The 20,835-nt window shown below is 42.8% G+C and overlaps 1 protein-coding gene across 2 annotated transcripts in view; it reads right to left on the reverse strand.

Moving 5' to 3' along the window:
- Nucleotides 1-20,835, reverse strand: part of ELAC2 (elaC ribonuclease Z 2) — a 2,146,582-nt gene that overhangs the window by 1,583,893 nt on the left and 541,854 nt on the right. For both annotated transcript variants that reach the window (XM_044068145.1, XM_044068146.1), the window contains exon 8: nucleotides 4,551-4,609. In XM_044068145.1, the coding sequence (XP_043924080.1) occupies nucleotides 4,551-4,609 (59 nt within the window). The remainder of the gene's footprint in view (nucleotides 1-4,550; nucleotides 4,610-20,835) is intronic.

A 20,835-nucleotide genomic window follows, 5' to 3' on the forward strand; every position in this document is an offset into this window, starting at 1 on the left:
CCAATTATTAGCGGACCAGAGTTCCACTGTGTTGACCCCTAACCGGGAAAAGCCGAAAAGACGCAAAAAAAAAGACTTCTACTGCTTATGGTAACTCTTGTTTTGGAAACACGTTACCTGTACAGCTGTTTTTTTTCATAGGTTCATAGGTTGATAGGTTGATGTTATGCTATCGGCCCTATGGCCTATACAAGCCTAGCCATAACAATTCCCTGGCTATTTCTTCCCACACTATTTACTTCCCTGGACCCCTGTCTAGCAGGGTGACTGACGTGATCCCCGGGGTGAATTTCCATTCTCTCATCCAATCATCAAGGTTCCTTTTGAAGAGGGCCAAAGAGGTGCTCTGCTTGACATGTATGGGTAGTCTATTCCAAAGTCTGGGGAGTCTCTGGGTCAGAAACCTATCCCTCCAGCATGTTTTGTTTATTGTGATGACAAGGTTTAGATCCCGGGAGCGTGTGGCACTGAGGGATTGGGACTTCTTTAAGTGTAGCATGTCCAACAGCTCTGGGTTTGACATGACCTTGTACGTTAAGCAGAGATCGCCTCTGAGTAGACGATATGTGACAGAGTATAGCTGGAGTTTTTTAAGGCGGTCAGCATAGGGCATCTGCTTTAGGCTTGTGATTCTTTTAGTGAGGTATTTCTGCAGCCTTTCCAGTTGTTGCAGATGTCTTGAGAGGTACATACCAAATGGGGCGTTGTATTATATAATGGGTCTAATGAGGGATGTGTACAGTGGGACAATTACCTCTGAACATCTCTTATTTTCTGGATGAAAAGCCCTTAGTGATGTGGTGTGCCACATAGAAGGATTTCCTGACTGTTGTGGCGATGTGGTTATTGAAGGTGAGACCACTGTCCACCTGTGTTTCTAAGTCTCTTATCACACTTTCGGTGTTTAGCGTACTGCCACCTATGTGGTAATTCATGGGTACATGTTTTTTTCCCAAAGGGGATAACTATACATTTCTTGGCATTGAGCTTGAGCCCATGGCTCTGGCACCAAGCATCTGTTTCTGTAAGGTCCTTTTGTAGAGTATCCACATCATTTGGGGATTCAATAATGGCTCCCAGTTTGCAGTCATCTGTGAACTTTGTTAGCCAGAGTCCCTTAGTGTTGGCCTGTACTTCAGAGAAGTAGATGCCAAACAAGAGAGGTTTCAGGACTGAACCTTGAGGTACTCCACTTGTCTGGGGCTGGATTTGGAGTCAGCTACTTTTACAGTCTGGGTTCTTTCAATAAGCCAGTTGGCAAACCGTTGAGTGATGTAGGGATTAATGCCCAGCTTAGTAAGTTTATCTATGATTCCAGAGTGGGGGATGGTGTCAAAGGCCTTGGCAAGGTCCAGATAGGCTGTGTGGACTGCCTTACCCTCGTCCATGGCTCTGGAGATCGATTCGAAGAAGTCAATCAGGTTCAGGAGACAAGATTGGCCCTTCACAAACCCAAACTGGGTGGGGTTCAGTGTTTTAAGGTTGCCAATGTCTTTGTTTATAAGTTCCATGACAATACGTTCCACAGCCTTGCAGGTCAGGCTCATCAGACTGATGGAGTGGTAGTTCCCGGGATCCAAGGTGGATTTCCCCCTTGTGGAGTGGGATAACTGTAGCTGTGCGCCACTCAGTGGGCAAGAAGCCTGAGGTGAGGCTATGATTAAACATGACACTTAGGTGAGGTGCCAGTTCATTTTGTAGTTCATGTAGGACACAGCCCGGGATGTCATCTGGTCCCATGGATGCTGTATTCTTAGCTTTGGAGAGTGCGATTTTTACCTGTGTGGCCGTTATTACTGGAATTTGACAATCTTCTGGTATTGAGATGGGCCATTTAGGGGGTGAGAGGGAGGTGAAGTTGGCACTGAATCAATCTACCAGGATACTGGCAATATCCTTGGGATCAGTATATTTAATGCCATTCTGTTGTAGCTCAGAGCATATCTGAGCATTGCCATTTAGATTCTTGACAAAGTTATAGAATGCCTTGTGGTTGTTTTGGGAATCTTTGGCAATTTTATTTTCGTAACTAGCTTTGGAGGATTTTATGAGGGATCTCAGCTTCTTACTGAGGCTGGTAAGGGAGTTTTTTGCATCCTGGGATTTTCCTCTTTTCTGCAACAGTTTTCTTCCTTTTGTTGTAAAGCTTGTTTATTGCAGGGGACCACCAGACTGGCTTCCTTTTTGTGGAGGAGAGCATCTTGGTTCTATTTGGGATGGCACAATTCATGCATGCATGGATGTGCTCGTACAGTGCCTTTTAGTGAAAAGTGAGCCAGAACAAAAGGAGCTAAACGTACTTTTGCAATAAAAAATTCTCTTTTTTAGTATTAAAAAATAAATATAGATTTGTGGGGAGTGCACATTCTGAATGTCTTCCCTTACATTATTTTAACTAATGTTTAACTATATAGCTTCCCATATTAATACAAAGTAATGAAAGTCTATGGTTATCGCCTTAAGTCAAATAACCAAGGAACCAGGGGTATTGCTTCTTCTGTGCTTTATATGCTGGTTGTTTTTTAACCTCTTAGACTTGTCCCCCACGGCCTCTTTTGAATTTGCATTGTTTTGGGTTCTATGCCCTATGCTTTCAGATAATCAAACTCATTTCTATATTATTATTTCTAGGATTTTTCCCTTCAACCATGGTCACTCTGAAATATGTAGCTTTGCTTCTGTCTTACTCTTATGAAGGAAACTCATATCTGCCTTCTTCTAGTCTTCAATAAATCCTCAAGACCAGCTGTATAAGAATATTTGGGATTATTCCTTCAGGACCCACAGCTTTCTGCACTTTTACTTTTTGCAGTTCTTTCTGAACTCTCTTCTGTGAAAGGGGTTGGAATCAAATCTTTTTATCCTTGGTAATTCTGCTGACTGAATTAGTTAAATAACCACTCTCTTCTTTTGCCATTAAGAAGAGAAGTATTCAATATGCAACCACGCTTTTTCACAGTCCTGTCCTGGTAGTCCCATCTCCCCCATTCTTATTAATATTAACCAGACTTTTCTTTTATATCTGTTTATTCTCTGGAACACCTTAACTATCTCCATTTCTGACTGACTTGGCTATCCTTTCCTCAATCTCAGCCAAGTTCAGCATGTTCCTAGCTTTTTCCTGTTTTAAGTGGTAAACTCTTTTTTTACCTTTCCCAACTGCTAAACATTTTCTCTAACATCCGGTGACTCAAGAGACACAGTTAGTTTGATAGCTTTTTCTCACAAAGGTGTGTCACTTCTACAACAGCATTTTGCAATAATGACACAGGAATAACCGTCCTATATGGCTGTCTGTCCTTTATCTTGAATAATCTACAAGGCACTATTCCATTTAATGAATGCCTATCCCCTGAAATCCATAATCATCACTTTTTAACTGGCTCAACTCTATTAACCTTGTGGGAAACCAGAGTACACTGTGATACCTGTTCCCAAATGAAATAGCTACACATTTACAGATATGACAGCTTTTCTTCCTCTGCATTTGGAGAACGGGACAAAAAAAGACCTTTCTTTCTATAAATCACTTTGCATACAGTATTTTAATGATGGTAGTGACTTGACAATACATAAAGGAAATCAGTTTTAACATCCTCCACACACACACACAGCCAGAAAACTGCATGCCTCAAATTTTGTGGAACAGTATTGCTAACCAAAATGCCAGGGAAATTACTTCCTCTTGCAAAGAATGCCTTGGATTCTTAAGTTTCCATCAGGACAGCAAGAGGGTTGTAGGAAGTACACTTCACTTTAACATATCATGCAAAAAACAGCAGCAAAGTACCAGTTTCTGCTGCAGTAAGATGTCACTGCTTTTTCACATATGATGCCATCACCCATTTGAGACTAGAATCCCAAATTGTCAGGTGCAGAGTTTGAAGAGATAACCAGCTGTATCACATAGACAAAGTCTAAAGCTACACTTTCTCTAACACAGGGCCTAGAGTTAACTCCTACCAACCCGCCTGCAGAGAATCAACCTACCCCCCACCCCCACAGTGAATCAAGACTGATCTTGCCCTCTGGTGTGGTTACTAACTTCTCTAATTAAAAGAACTGCACGCTAAAGTCCTCTTCAATAATATCTACTGTGAGGTGGTGATCTGTGTGGATTTTGCTGACATTTCTAGCATCAAGTACATTTACACTATTTTCCTTGCTCATAGCTTGCAGATTTATTTTGTTGCTTTGATTCTTCTCTTATTCAGAAAGCTAAACTGCCTCCTAATGAATCACAATTTATGTTGAACAAAAAAGTATTCCTTCAACTTTTCTGCAAAAATATGACAACCAGTACCTTGTTATAAAGGCATAATTCTTTTAACATATGTTGGCTTAGCAGGTAAAAGAATACTAAACCCACCAACACTTGCACTGTAAGCCACTAACTGAACAAAGATGGCAATGTGCAAATTAAGAGAAGGAAAAGAAACGAGCAACAAACTAGGCAACATAAAAAAGCCATCAAGAGAATCCTGACGTGCCACCCCCGCCACAAGTACTAGACAAAACAGCGATACAAAAACAGTACAGAGTGACCTTACCTTACAAATGAAAGCCACCACTAAGGAAGGATCTCTTGCTGGAATTTCTGTGCTTCCCACTGAAAGACAGAAGACAAAATACTTTGACTACTGGAAAATAAACAGTGCTCATATTGTAAGGACCAACAGATATACAAACACCTGTAGATTAAAGTTATTAAGTTGTGATAGACTTCAAGAGCGAATACATTTTCTATTTCAACTTAACATGCATTATTTTGCCATTACTAAGCACAATACCATTCCTTTATAAAGATACTTCATTATCCTTTGAGCTGTCCAGTACAATGTATACAATTATATAAAAGACAGTACTGCAACTCTTACCACTGGAATAGTTAATGTTAATATTGCTACTATGACGTTTCTTGTTAATTGAAGGTTTACTCTTTCAATTAATAGAGTAACTACAAAGTTTGGTTTATAGAAGAGCTACTGGAAAAAATAATATACACCACTGGAAAGTCCAAACACCATTCACAAAAATACAGACAAGCACACAAGTATGCACACTAATTTAACGTGTATTAAATTTTGTGTAGGGCTACACTGCAGAAGATACACAAATCAATACACAGCAACTGCCTCTTTTGATATTACACTTAATCATCAGTCCCAAAACAAACTGTGCTGAAGTCAACACATACCAACTGTTCCTAAAACATTTTACTCAATAAAGAAGTACAGCCCCGGGAAAAAAAAAAATCAGCAAAGGATTAGATGCATTTAGTATGCTACTGGATGGAGTGGGTGGAGAAGAGTGTCAGGATTGATTTGTGGCAGACGAGTACCTGTAAGAGTGAAAGGGAAGAGGGTAGTGAGACCAGCTATGTTATATGGGTTGGAGACAGTGGCACTGACAAAAAGGCAGGAGTTTGAGCTGGATGTGGCAAAGTTAAAGATGCTAAGATTTGCAGTGGGTGTGACAAGGGTGGACAGGATTAGGAATAAGTATATTAGAGGGTCAGCCCAGGTTGGAAGGTTTGGAGACAAAGCCAGAGAGGCAAGATTACGTTGGTTTGGACATGTGCTGAGGAGGGATGCTGAGTATATTGGGAAAAAGATGCTAAGGATGAAGTTACCAGGTAACAGGAAAAGAGGAAGGCCTAAGATAAGGTTTATGGATGTGGTGAGAGAGGACATGCAGGTGGTTGGTGTGACAGAGCAAGATGCAGAGGACAGGAAGAAATGGAAACAGGTGATCCGCTGTGGCGACCCCTAACGGGAACAGCCAAAAGAAGATGATGATGATGAGTATGCTACTTGTTTTGAACGGTCCTCCAAAAAATTTAAATCAAACTTTGGTGTCTTTTAAAACAAACAAAACTATATTAACCACATTTTTCTAAGATATGAAAATGTTGATTTCGTAAGAAAATGTGCTTCATGTTTTATATCAAAATTAATGTAGGAAAAATGTACACTTGAATGCAAAAACCACATTAAACATTACACAATCTCAAAATCCTCCATACTCCTATCATTCTAGATACTACAGAAAGACCACCTCCCCTCAGACCCCCCTTGTTTCAACATTCAACTTCATCATACTTTCTATGTTTTCACCATAATTTATCATCATCTTCATTCACATGCACCGATACACTAACTCTTTGTAGTGGCAGTTTGCATTTACCTTTGTATTACCGAACAAATACTGTTATTTGCCAGATCTGAGATTATGACTTTTGGTGTCAGGTTTATTTATGAAGAAAAATCATTTTAGTGCATTGAAACTGTTAGATGGAAGAATGTCATGGATGTTAACGTTATCAAATAGCATAGTGGTTTTCAGACAGCATGCAGTAACAAACATAATGGGCCACAGTCCTGGCCCACAAAACATTACTGCAATGTCCAAAAAGTTAAACTACAGCAATGATTTATTCATTAACAATATGGCTGAAAATGTTCCAACATCCATTTTCAATAGTACATGGAAAGTACAGTTGTGTACACTTACCATAAATGTAGATGTTAGAGTGTCTTCACTGTTGCAGTCATGACTGTAGGGTTCTCCCCTGCCGGCAGGCAGTCCACGGTCGGCCAGAATCCCAAAGTCTGGGTCCGGCATCGGCTGCTCAGCCATGCTCCCTGACGTCAGAGCGCCAGGAGTACAAAGCTGACAGCCGACGCCATGTTCTCCAGTTTTTCTTGCCCCAGATGTCAGGTGTTCCAGAATGAGTAAGATCCCATACCCTTTGCAAATACACCTCAGAAAAAGGGTGAAGAAGGGAACCACACAAAAGAAAAAATAAGAGGGGACAGGAGGGAGGGTAACCCAGACTGCAACAGTGAAGACACTCGAACATCTACATTTATGGTAAGTGTACACAAGTGTACTATGTTCATCATGTTTCACTGTTGCAGTCATGACTGTAGGGTAGAATCCCAAAGCAGAATAAAAGGGAGGTGGTCAGAAAGTAGAGGGGGCGGCTAAAAGGTCCTGCAAGACTGCAGAAGCAAAGCCTGCCCTAGACTTAGAGTAGAGAGGTAGATTGTAGTGCTTAGAAAAAGTATGCACTGAACTCCAAGTTGCAGCTTCCAAAATGTCTTTGGTAGGAACTCCCCTGAGGAAGGCAGCTGAAGTGGCAGCAGCTCTGGTAGAGTGAGTCCTTATACTCCCTGGGATTTCCTTGTTGTGAATAACAAAATCTGATTCCATGAGCAATCCATTTTGAAATGGTCTGTTTTGAAATGGCTTTACCTTGGGAACTTGAAGCATAAGAAACAAACAATTGTTTTGATTTCCTGATGTCCTTGGTTCTGTCCAGGTAAAAACGTAGTTGTCTGTGTACATCCAAGGAATGCAACATCCTTTCCCCCTTATTTTGAGGACTGGGGGAAAAAGTTGGCAAGTGAATAGTTTGATTTAAAGCCACTTTGGAAACCACCTTAGGCATGAAAGTAGGATTAGTCCTTAAAGACACCCTATCTTGATGAAAAATAATATAAGGTTCCACAGCCATGAGAGCTTGCAACTCCGAAACTCTCCTGGCAGAGGTCAGAGCTAACAGGATGGCTGTCTTACAAGATAAAAACTTGATGTCAGATGTGGCAGCAGGCTCAAAAGGAGGTAAGGTGAGCTTTTCCAAAACATAGCTGAGATCCCAGGCAGGAATGGGTGGAGATCTAGGGGGCCTTAAGTTCTTAGCTCCTCTGAGAAACTGTCTCATGAGCTGGTAGGAAAAGATTGGAGGGTCTGTATTATAATGAGCAGAAATAGCAGAGGCATGTATCTTTATGGAAGAAAAAGAGAGACCCTTATGTAAGAGGTCTGTCAGGTAAAGTAAAATCAGAGGAATGTCAGGAATAAGAGGGTCCGAATCCTAAGCCTGCATACAGGTGCAAAATCTTTTCCATTTTCATGCATAACATTTTCTAGTGCTAGGCTGTCTGGCTTCTAAAATTACATCTATAACCTGCTTGGGTAGGAGAGAAAGAATCATAGACTATGGATTAACCAGGCCGCCAGGTTGAGAGTTTTGACATGGGAGTGCAGAACCTGACCCTGGTGTTGGGACAGAAGGTTCGGAGTCTGTGGTAAAACCCAAGGGGGCTCCAGAGAAAGGTTTTTCAGTGTTGGGTACCAAAATTGTCGAGGCAAATTTGGGGCCAGCAAAATTATCATCTTGGGCTTGTCCTGTTTGATCTTTAACAACACCCGTGGAAGAAGAGGTAGAGGCGGGAAGGCATACCCCGAGAGGTTTCTCCAACTGAATGATAGTGCATCCACTTTCCAAGCTAGTTCGTGGAATGTCCTGGTGCAAAAATCTGTAGTTGATGATTGAGGTGGGATGCAAAGAGGCCTATGTGAGGACATCCCCAGACTGCTGTAATCATCTTGAATATTTCGGTGTCCAGCATCCATTCGTGTGGGTCCGACAGGTTTCTGCTCAGACTGTCTGCCAGGAAGTTTTGCTTTCCTGGTAGAAACTGAGCTTGAAGTTCCAATTTGCAAGCTAGAGCTGTGTTCCATAGATTCATGGATAGTCTGCAAAGGGGATAGGAATGTGATCCCCTTGCTTGTTTATGTACCACATAACTGTGGTGTTGTCTGTCCATATGAGTAGTTGCCCTGGTTGTAGAAGATTCCTGAAGGCCAATAGAGCATTCTGAATGGCTAGCATTTCCTTTAAATTGATATGCAGGTGCTTCTGATCCTTTGTCCAAAGGCCCTGCAGACAGTTGCCCTGCAAATGGGCTCCCCATGCATAATCTGAGGCGTCCGTGGTTAGTATCTGACTGGCTGGAGGCAGACTGAAGGGTTTCCCTTTGTTTAGAGTACATGCTTTGGACCACCAAAGGAATTCCTTTTGAAGACAAGGCAGGACGGTGATCTGTATGTCTAAACTGTGGCAATGCTGAGACCATACACTTTTTAGGTACCACTGTATTTTCCTCATATGTAGTCTTGCATATGGTACGAGAAGGATGCAGGAGGCTATGTAACCCAAAGCCTGCAGGAATTTCCTTGCAGATAGCTGAGTTAATGTTGCCAAGGTTTTGAAAGTTGAAGCCAGCTGTAATTGTTTTTCGTATGTCAGAAATGCCATCTGGGTTGTTGTGTTTAGAAGAGCACCCAGAAAAGTTATCTGTTGCGAGGGTGTCAAATTTGACTTTTTTATGTTTACAGTGAATCCCAGGAACTTGAGAAGTTTCTGAACAAATTCTAGATGCTGGAGTAAGATATCCTTGCTGTCTGCCTGAATAAGACAATCGTCCAGATAAGGGTAAATTTGAATTCCCTTGAGTCTGCAATAAGCTACTACTGGAGCCAGGCACTTGGTGAAGACCCTGGGCGCAGTAGACAATCCAAAGGGCAGCGCAGAGAATTGATAATGGCTCGATCTGGCCTTGAACCCGAGGTATTTTCTGCACTCCTGCCTGATGGGAATGTGTAAATAAGCCTCCTTTAAATCCAAAGTTACCATCCATGCATTTTTGGTCAGCATTGGGAGTAGCTGCTGTAGAGTAAGCATCTTGAATTTTGGTATTTCGAGAAAAGTGTTTAAGACTGACAGATCCAGAATGGGTCTCCATGAATTTTGCTTTCTGGGGACTAGAAAGAGCCTTGAGTAAAAACCTTGTCCCATTTCTGAAAGTGGAACCAGTTCTATGGCTTTCATAGCCAAGAGGGCTTCCACCTGGTTTAAGGCCTCTAACCATTGATGTTTTGGTAGATCTGGCCATCCGGTTGGTCTTGGTAGGGTATGAAAATAGAATTTGTAACCTCTGGAAACCACATCCAGAACCCACTTGTCTTGGGTTATACGAGTCCAATTTAGGTGAAAAAAAGAAAGTTTTCCTCCAAGAGGGGCTTCCAGGCAAGAAGTTCCTGAAGCCCAACAGAGGGAGTCATTGAGCCTGTTTTCTATGAGCTTGCGGCCTGTCCTCTCCTCCCCTAGGGGTGGAAGCAGTCCACTGTCTTGGTCTATAAGAGGCTTGCGTTTGAGGCCTTCCTCGGGAGCGTCTGTATCTACCCCTCTGAGACCTGTCTGAATTGGGAAAGGACCAATTTTTTGTAGGCCAATTCCTACTAAATCTGGGTGGCTGTACTTGTAAGAAATCCTTAACTGTTTGCATGGATTTTGCCTCGTCCTCCATCTTCTTTATCACCTCTTCAGCCTTAGATCCAAACAAAACATTATGTTGAACAGGAGCATCCAATAACTTGGCTTTTACTCGATCTGGCAAGTTTTGTTCCTTTAACCAAGCATGCCTTCTAATGACTGTACCAGAGGCAGCAGCCCTACAAGAAGCCTCTAAGGCATCAAATCCACAGTGTAAACCATGCTTCCCAACTTGTTCAGTGGCATGCATTAAGTCATGTAATTCCTTATCATCTGCACAGGCGGAAATGGAAGTTAGCTTTTGTTTCAAAACAGACAGAAGGAATTGCTGGTATTTCAGCATATGAAATTGACAGTTTAAAGCCCTAATAGATAAAGTAGCTGAAGTGTACACTTTTTTGCCCCATCTTTCTAAAGATCTGGAATCCTTCTCAGTGGGAATGGGGTTTTTAGCAGAAGCGGCCTTAACCCCCTTAGGGCCCTGAGAAATGGTTTCAGGATCAGCAGTAGGGTTCTTGTATAAAACCTGGTGGGAATCAGGAACCCTATAATATCTGTCTGGCTTAACAGGAGCTGGAGGAAGAGAGTCAGGAGTTAAGTTAGCCTCCGAAAAAGCATCATCCACAATATCCAAAATAGGAGGAATAGCCAGGGGTCTATGTTGGCGAAGAAGAAGAAAATCCCTTAGTCTTTTCTTAGATTCCGAGTACTCCTGTCCTTCCCAGTGAAAATGTTTCCTCATTTCATGCAAAGTTTCCCCAAAAGAGAAATCCTCAGGGGGAGAAGCTGAAGGAATGGATTAATCCTCATAAGGAGGGAAAGAATATTCCTGGTCAGAAGAAGAAACTGAAGAAACAGAAGCCTGATCAGAGGAGTCTTAATACACTTCCTGCCTTGACCTTTTATCTGGAAGGGGATGTGAACCCCTAATCATAGTAAGTAAGTCCTCCGCCACCTTAAGTAACTGTTTCTGAGACTTGGGTGCCGGATCAGAAGAGGCCTGGGCTGCAGTCTTTGATTTGGAAGGAGTCTTTGCCTTTGTCTTTGGCTTTGCCTTTACTAGAAGCTGAGTAGGCCTGAAAACCCCTTCGGAAGCCAGTACCTGCACAGCGGCTCCGGACCCATCCGAAGGAGCATTGTCCGAAGGTCCTGCAACAGAAATATTCAAAGGCCTAGTTGGCTCCTCGTGGGAGTCCGTTTCGGCCATCGGTTCCGAAATGGCGGACGACAGGGGCTGCAAAAGTGCCTCACTGACGACGGCCGAACCTGAAGCTGGCTCGGCTTGTACAACATCGTCTGATTTGGACCTCGGAGGCCTGTCTTTATCCTTGCGTCGTTTGTGAACTCCGGTAGCTGGAACCGTATCCGACATTTTGTAATTAAAACGCCTACCGAAGTAATGAAATGCAAAATCGTACCTTCGTTTAATCGTACGTTGATTGAATCTAGCACAAAACCGACAACTAGCTAGGTCGTGGTCAGGGCCGAAGCAAGGAATACAGTAAGAATGAAAATCCTTATGAGGTATTTGCTTTCCACATGAAATACAATTATTAACTTTTTCTGACATCGGACTGGAGCAAGAAAATAGTTTCCCCAACGGGGTACTTAGCTTTGCGTAGGAGAAGTCAGTCTTCGGACTGAAGTACGTTTATAAAAAATTGTCAGGAGTCAGCCGACCGGCAGTTGCGAACTGCTATCACCGCACGGCAAGAAAGACTGGAGAACATGGCGTCGGCTGTCAGCTTTGTACTCCTGGCGCTCTGACGTCAGGGAGCATGGCTGAGCAGCCGACGCCGGACCCAGACTTTGGGATTCTGGCCGACTGAGGACTGCCTGCCAGAAGGGGAGAACCCTACAGTCATGACTGCAACAGTGAAACACAATGAAAATCTGTGTTTCCAGTTTTTGAAAAGGAAAATAGCAGTCTGCTTGAAGTCTGTTTCTCTTTGCATGTCCAGGGAAACAGAAATGTCTTTGAACAGGACAGTAACTGTAAAATAATCTTTCTCCATTTAAAACTATTAACATTTTTAATAGTTTTGACACTGGAAGAACAGAAGCTGGGTGGCCTAGCAAATTGTGTCACCAATTTGGACAGGGGCACACAGACATGACTCTGTGGTTACACTGGACTTCTCTTGGGTGACTACTCATCTGTACTTCTAAACATATTTAATCTGAACAGTACTTTTAGAAGTAATGTGCGAACTTAAATGCTGTGTCAATGCATTATTCTGAAGTTTACTTTTTACTTCCAGTAGTCATCTTAGCAATTTTCTATAATAAAGAACTCTGAAATTCAAAAAACTCCCTTCTCAACTGACAGGATACAATGGTCAATTGTGCTTTTGTAGGTGAACAGATGTGGAAAATCAGCTAAAGTGAAATGGAAGAAACAAGATTAGCTAATATGAAACATTAAAAAAACGTTCAGATGAGAAAGGACTTGTAATACAAGAGAAGTTAATTCTTGGGTGATAACATTTTTGTACTGTACTAAACAGGCTGGATCTGGCCCCTTATGGAAGACTGGTGTGGCACCTAACTATGCTTCTGGAAAACACAAACAAAAGAGGTTGTGTCACAAATCAAGGAGTTACCAACAGAAGACTGACAGGGGCTTACATACTACAGCTGACATGGAGAGTGAAGGAAAAAAAGGTTTGTATCTTGGTCATATAGAGATCTGAAAACACAGCGTCATAGAATGACTAAGAATGACATACAGACAAAGAAGCTAATGCTCAGAACCTCTGAAGTATTTGGAAGCAGCAACAGGAGTTGTTTATATACTTTTGAGTTGGTATGTTAATTAAAACAACACAGAACCTGCATGTAAACCAGGAAAATGAAAATATAAACCTCTTTTACATTCATGAACCATTTAAGGAAAAGATATGTCAAGGTTACAGGTTCAAAGCTGAGCTGTGAACAATATAAAGCAAAGAAACAGAAGTCCAAAACCTTTGGATTTTTATTTTCATTTGATATTAAAAAGGCTTTGTAATAAAGTTAACTGCTTATCCAAAATACTGGTATACTGTTAACCAACAGGTTTCAAGTTATCCAAAAAAACAAATAGGAAAGTGGTATCACAGCGGAAGCTTTATTAAAATAATAAAAACAAGTTAAAAACAGGACAAGCACTTTCGGCTGTAGCCTTCTTCAGATCTAGTCTTGTTCATTCACAATTCAATATTAAATAAGGGGTGTGCCCAATCAAAATTATCTCCTGAGGTGACGCCTTCTTAGAATCGGCTTGAGAGGAAGTAATTCATTCAAACCTGGCTCCTTGTTGGCTCTTAAATCAGCTACCCATTTTGTTTTCTCATACTCAGTTAAATCTTTTAAATTACCCCTCCTTGGACTAGGATACACTATTTGTAAAGCCATGAACTGAAAATTATGGCTATTATTTTGTGCTGCATGTTTACCCAGGGCATTGGTAAAGACCTTGTTTTTTATGTCCCTTAAGTGTGCTTGCATCCTAACCCCAAGTTGGCAGTTGGTCTTGCCAACATAGAAGCATGGGTACTTTGTGCTGATCGCTACATAAACATTTTTACTCCCTCAGTCAGCATATGCTTTCAAACTGCAGCTCCGACATCTATATTGGGTGTTCAAAGCATTCATTCTCCAAAATACAAGGACAGGCCTTATAGTGACCACATTTGAACTTACCACGTCTCTGTGTCTGTACATTCCTCAGTTGTGTGAGTTTATCTCTGCAAAACAAGAAGTTATGTACTCACCATAACGTTTGATGTATGTAGTCCATCTCGCCTTACCCGTGGGTTCCGAGCCGAGGTCGGCCATACTCTAGCTGGAAGTTTTCAATTGGCTTGTGGCTAAGATGTATCCCATCATGGAACAGGTCTATTCCCCAGATCTTGTTTGCTGCAAGCTCACACACGTACACACTGAGAAGAACAACCCCAACAGAAAGGACTACTGACACCTAGAGACTATACCCCCAGGTTCTCCAGGAGGGGGAAGGAGGGAGGGTTAGTAAGGCGAGATGGACTACATACATCGAACGTTATGGTGAGTACATAACTTCTTGATGTTATGTACTCCAATCTCGCCTTCATTCTTACCCGTGGGACAGCGTCCCTAGCAACTTGATCTTAAGTGGCTCAGTGGAAAATACTCTTGAGCACTGTGGAAAAGGAAGATCTGCCTCTAGAGACCAGATCTAATTTGTAGTGACTAATAAAGGTATGAGGCGATGCCCATGTTGCTGCAGCACAGATATCATCCATAGACATCCTAGCCTGAAACGCAGTTGAGGTAGCTACAGATCATGTAGAATGAGCCTTCACTTTAAAGGGTAATTCTTTGCTATTGGAAGCATAAATAAATGAAATGCAATCGGAGATCCAGCGAGACAAGGCTACCTTAGAAGCAGGAACCCCAAGTCTACTGTCTGAAAACGAGACAAATATTTGATCTGATTTCCGGAAATCTTTTGTCCTATGTAAATAGAAACGCAATTGTCTACGAACATCTAGCTGATGAAAAGTACAGTTGTGTACCTACCATAAATGTAGATGCTTGGGTGTATTCACTGTTGCAGTCATTACACTTGGGTTATCCTGCTGGCAGGCTACTCGCAGTCGGCCAGAGTTCCAAAGTCTTGGTCTGGCGTCCGTTAATGTCGCCTCTTCCCTGACGTCAGTGCGCCAGGGGTATAAAAGATGCAACCTATGCCATTTTCTTCAGTTTTTCTTGCCCCAGATGTCAGGTGCCCCCAAATAGGAAGGCTGTAAAAAAGTATGCCCAAAAGCATGCATGTACTAAAATAAACAATTCCTTCATCTACAAGCAAATACACCACACAGGTCGTATAGAGTTGAGAAGTATAGAAAAGTCCCAGCAATGAAAAGGGGGATGGTGGGAGGGTAACCTGGACTGCAACAGTGAATACACTCGAACATCTACATTTATGGTAGGTACACAACTGTACTATGTTCATCGTGTTTCACTGTTGCAGTCATTACACTTGAGTTGAATCTCAAAGCTGAGGTTGGGAGGCTGGGCCTAAATAGGATTAGGAGAGGCTACTAGGCCCTGCAGGGACTGCAGTGGCAAAGCCTGCTCTGGATTTAAAGTAGAGAGGTAAGTGATAGTGCTTTGTGAAGGTGTGCACTGAACTCCAGGTTGCAGCTTCTAAAATGTCTTTGGTTGGTACTCCTCTGAGAAAAGCTGCTGAAGTGGCTGCTGCTCTTGTTGAATGTGGCCTTATGCCCTTAGGCACTGATTTGCCATGTTGTGCATAGCAGAAGCGAATGCAGTGTCTATCCATTTTGAAATGGTCTACTTTGAGATAGGCTTTCCTTGTGATCCTGCAGCATAAGCTACAAACAGCTGCTCAGTTTTTCTGAAAGCTTTTGTTTTGTCCAAGTAGAATCGTAGCTGCCTGTGTATGTCCAAAGTGTGCAGAAGTCTCTCCCCTTTATTCTGGGGATTTGGATAGAAAGTTGGCAAATGAAGAGTTTGGTTAAGAGCCACACTGGAAACCACCTTTGGCATAAAAGTTGGGTTTGTCCTTGGAGAGACCCTGTCCTGATGAAAAATGACGAAAGGTTCCACTGCCATTAGTACCTGTAACTCTGAGACTATTCTTGCTGAAGTTATTGCTAGGAGCAGAGCAGTTTTCCATGATAAGAATTTTATATCAGCTGGCTGGCTCAAAAGGAGGCAGTGTGAGTTTTTCTAAAACAAAATTGAGGTCCCAAGTAGGTATTGGTGCTCTCCTTGGGGGTCTTATGTTTCTTGCCCCTCTGAGGTACTGCCTTAGTAGTGGATGCGAAAAAATAGGAGGTTCCGTATTGCAATGAGCTCAAATGGCAGAGGCATGGATCTTAATAGATGAAAAGGAAAGGCCTTTGGTCCAGCATCTCAGTTAGGTATTGCAAAATCTGAGGTATATTTCGTACAAGTGGTTAGAGTCCTTGGGCCTGGTTCCAAGCACAGAATCTATTTCATTTTTCTGCATAGGATTTCCTAGTGCTGGGCCTCCTGGCTTCTAAAATGACATCCATAACAGCTTTAGAGAGAGGTGTGGTTTGAGTGACTATATTATCTGCCATGCAGCCAGATTTAAGGTTCTGAGTTGACTGTGCAGAATCTGGTTGTTCTGTTGAGTTAGGAGATTAGGAATTTGAGGTACCAGTGCTGGCGTGGCCAGTCTGGGGCAATCAGGATCATTTTTGGCTTCTCTTCTCTGACTTTTAGGAGTACCTTGGGAAGAAGAGGCAGTGGAGGGAAGGCATAAACTGTCAGGGTTTCCCAGCTGAATGAAACAGCATCCACTTTCCATGCTTGTGAGTGATAAGTCCTTGTGCAGAATTTCTGTAGATGGCAGTTGTGAGGGGAGGCAAAAAGATCTATGTCTAGGTGTCCCCATTTCCTTGTTATCATGCTGAAGACCTGTGGATTTAGTTTCCATTCGTGTGGATCCACGAGATTTCTGCTTAGTTCGTCTGCCAGTGTATTTTTCTGTCCTGGCAGGAATTGTGCCTGCAGATGTACTTGATAGGTCAGTGCCATGTTCCACAAAGTCATGGCTTGCCTGCAGAGGGGGTAGGAATGTGTGCCCCCTTGCTTGTTTATGTACCACATAACTGTGGTGTTGTCCGTCTTTAGCAATAGTTGTCCTGGATGTAGTAGATCCTTGAAGACTGTCAGGGCATTCTGTACAGCTAGCATCTCTTTTTGATTGATGTGAAGATGCATTTGTTCCTTGGGCCACATGCCCTGAATACATTTTCCTTCCATGTGCGCCCCCAGGCATAATCTGATGCATCCGTTGTTATTGTCTGCCTGGGTGTGGGCAAGGTGAAGGGCTGTCCCTTGTTGAGGTGACAGGCCCGGGACCACCATAGAAACTCCTGTTGTAGACAGGGAAGTATAGTTATTACTGTTTCCAGGCTGTGGCAATGTAGAGTCCAAACACTTTTTAGATACCATTGTAGTTTCCTCATATGCAGTCTTGCATATGGAATTAGTAGAATGCAGGATGCCATGAAACCCAGGGCCTTTACAATTTTTCTTGGAGTGGGCCGGGTCTTTGTTGCCATCATTTGAAAGTAATGAGTCAGTTGCCTTTGTTTGTCTGGTGGGAGATAAGCCATCTGGGCAGTTGTATTTAAGCTTGCACCCAGGAATATTATCTCTTGAGAGGGCACTAGTTTTTATTTCTTTTCATTTACAGTGTGTACCCTAGGCAAATTAGTAATGTTTTTACAAACGCCAGATGTCTTAGTAGAATGTCCTTGCTCTCTGCTTGAATAAGGCAGTCGTCCAAGTAGGGATATATTTGAATTCCTCTTTGTCTGCAAAATGCAATTACTGGTGCCAGGCATTTTGTGAAGACCCTGGGCGCAGTGGACATGCAGGTATGCCTCCTTGAGGTCCACAGTAACTAGCCAAGCCTTCTTGCCCAGCATGGGTAGAAGTTGCTATAGTGTTAACATTTTGAATTTTGGAAAATCCAGGAAAGTATTTAGGATTGACAAGTCCAGCATTGGTCTCCAGGCTTTGTCCTTTCTGGGTACCAGGAAAAGTCTTGAGTAAAATCCTTGTCCCTGTTCTTGCTGTGGTACTCTTTGAATAGCTCCCATGTCCACGAGAGCAGCAATTTCCTTTTGTGCCTCTACCCATTGGTTTTGTGGCAGGTTCGGCATACCTTTTGATTTTGGAAGGGTGTGAAAGTGGAACCTGTAACCTTGAGTAATTATATTCAGTACCCATTTGTCCTGGGCAATTGTGTGTCAATTTTGTGCGAAAAGTGCTAGTTTTCCCCCTAGGGGTGCTGCCAAAATGTAAGTGCTTGGCCTTTGTAGAGGGAAGTCATTGGGACTGTTTCCTGTAAGGTTGTGATTTGTCTTCTCCTCCTTTGGGGGTAGAAGCACCCCATTGTTTAGGTCTGTAGGATCTTTGGGGCTGAGATCTGCCTCTTGGGTGTCTGTATCTGCCTCTTTGTGGCCTGTCTGAGACCTGAAAGGACCAATTTTGTGAAGGCCAGTTTCTACTAAACCTAGGTGGTTGAACCTGTAAGAAATCCTTTACTGTCTTCATAGATTTTGCTTTATCCTCCATTTTCTTTAACACCTCTTCTGCCTTAACACCAAACAAAGTATCATGCTGTAGTGCAGCATCCAATAATTTTACTTTAACATGTTCTGGTAAACTTTGTTCTTTCAACCAAGCATGCCTTCGAATGACAGAGCTTGTAACTGCGGCTCTGCAAGAAGCCTCTAATAATCAAAACCACATTGCAAAGTATGCTTTCCCACTTGTTCAGCTGCATGCAATAATTCCCGCATTTCCTTATTGTCAGGATTTTCTGAGTTTGTAAGCATTTTCTGTTTTAACAAAGACATAAGGTACTGTTGGTATTTAAGCATGTGAAACTGGCAGTTTAAAGCCCTTACAGCTAAAGTAGCAGAAGTGTAGACTTTTTTCTCCCATCTATACAGTGCTCTGGAATCCCTATCAGAGGGGACAGGGTTTTTTTGCAGTGGAAGCCTTAACCCCTTTGGGACCCTGAGAAATTGTTTCTGGGTCAGCAGCAGGGTTTTTATAAAGAAATTTATGAGAGTCAGGGACCCTGTAATACCTGTCTGGCTTGACTGGTGCAGGCGGTAAAGAATCAGGAGACAGATTGGATTCAGAGAAAACATCATCAACAATATCAAGCACAGGGGGGATAGCTAGGGGCCTTTGCTGAGGCAGTAAAAGAAAATCTGAGCCTTTTCTTGGATTCTGAATAATCCTGGCTCTCCCAGTGGAAATGTTCCCTCATGGTGTGCAGAGTTTCCCCAAAAGAATAATCCTCAGGTGGAGAGGCTGAAGGTATAGATTCTTCAGCATCAGAGTCCTCATAGAGAGGGAGAGAATAACCCTGATCTGAGGAGGAATCGGAGGAAATAGAAACCTGGTTAGAGGAATCATAATCAGTGTCTTGCCTAGGCCTTTTTTCAGGAGGGGGATGGGATCCCCTGATCAAAGTAATTAAGTCTTCGGCCATTTTAAGCATCTGTTTCTTTGGCATAGATGACTGTCCAGCAGAATGCTGTACTTGTTTCCTTGTCTTTACTGGTGTCTTTGACTGTACCTTGTCTGTTGCAGAGGACTTAATAGTAAGCTGTGAAGGTCTGAAAACACCCTCAGAAGCCGATGCCTGCTCAACGGCTCCGGACCCATCTGAGGGAATAGTTTCCGTAGGCCCAATACCTTGAGTATCCAGAGGCCTAGTTGTCTCCACGTGGGAGTCGGATACGGCCTGTGGCTCTGAGGTAGCGGGTGTCGGGGGCTGCGAAAGCACCTCACTGAGAACCGGCGACTGGCCTAGAAGAGGCTTCGTCTTCGGTTTTGGACCTCGGATGCCTGTCCTTTTCCTTGTCTTTGCACTTTTTATGAATTCTGGTCATCGGTTGATCCGACAGCATTATATAGTTAAACCTTTGGCCAATGTAATGTAAGGCAAAATCAAACCGTTTAATAGCGCGTTTGTTGAATCTAGCACAAAACCGACAACTAGTAATGTTGTGGTCATGGCCTAGGCAAGGAATACAGTAAGAGTGAAAATCCTTATGAGGTATTTGCTTCCCACAAGAAATACAATTGTTAACTTTTACTGACATCAGTTCTGGAGCAAGAAAAAGTTTCCCCAACGGGGTACTTAGCTTTCTTGAAGACTTTGGTTCTGAAACTCTATTTCGAAAATCTCAGGAGTCAGCCGACCGGCACTTGCAAACTGCTTTGCTTGGCACCGCTACGCAAGAAAGACTGAAGAAAATGGCGTTGGTTGCATCTTTTATACCCCTGGCGCACTGACGTCAGGGAAGAGGCGACATCAACCGACGCCAGACCAAGACTTTGGAACTCGAGCCAACTGCGGGTAGCCTGCCAGCAGGATAACCAAGTGTAATGACTGCAACAGTGAAACACGATGAACATCTTATATTCTGCCTTGTTGGAGAATTCAGGAAACAACACAGGCAACTCAATGGATTGGTTGATACTGACAACACAGGAAACATTTGGAACAAAAGAAGGGTTGGTTCTTAAGGAGACCCTATCTTTGTGAAACACCAAATAAGGTGGCCTAATCGATAATGCTTGGAGTTCAGAGACCCCACCTAGCTGAAGTTATGGCAACCAAGAATACTGTCTTCCATGACAAGAATTTAATGTTACACGTAGCTGCAGGCTCAAAGGGAGTTGAGGTGAGCTTCTGTAGTACAAAATTGAGGTCCCATGGCATCACTGGATCAGAGACTGGAGGTCGGAGTAACAATGTCCCTTTCAGAAAAGCCCTACAAAGCATATGAGCCATAAGGTTGGGCTCATTAACAACGTGAAAGGCAGAAATCGCTGCCAGTTGCACTTTAATGGTTGCTGCAGCTGACCCCTGACTGAACAGATGAGAAAGAAATTCCAATATTGCTGATATAGGCGCTGTATAAGGATCAATATGTCTCTCATGGGCCCAAACAGAAAATCTCTTCCACTCACTGGAATAAATCTTCCTGGTAGAAGGCTTGTGGGAAGATGATAGAATATGGACCACTTCCGGGGAAAAATCATGAAGCCTGACTAAGGACGGAACTGGAGCAGCCAAGCTGTCAACTTAAGGGTCTGGATGGAGGGGATGGAACTGTCCTGACATATGAGTCAGCAGATCTGGAGCAGAGTCCAGA

The sequence above is a fragment of the Protopterus annectens genome, chromosome 4.part0 (genome assembly GCF_019279795.1).
Source record: "Protopterus annectens isolate FY-2018-M chromosome 4.part0, PAN1.0, whole genome shotgun sequence".
Taxonomy (NCBI): Eukaryota; Metazoa; Chordata; order Ceratodontiformes; family Protopteridae; genus Protopterus; species Protopterus annectens.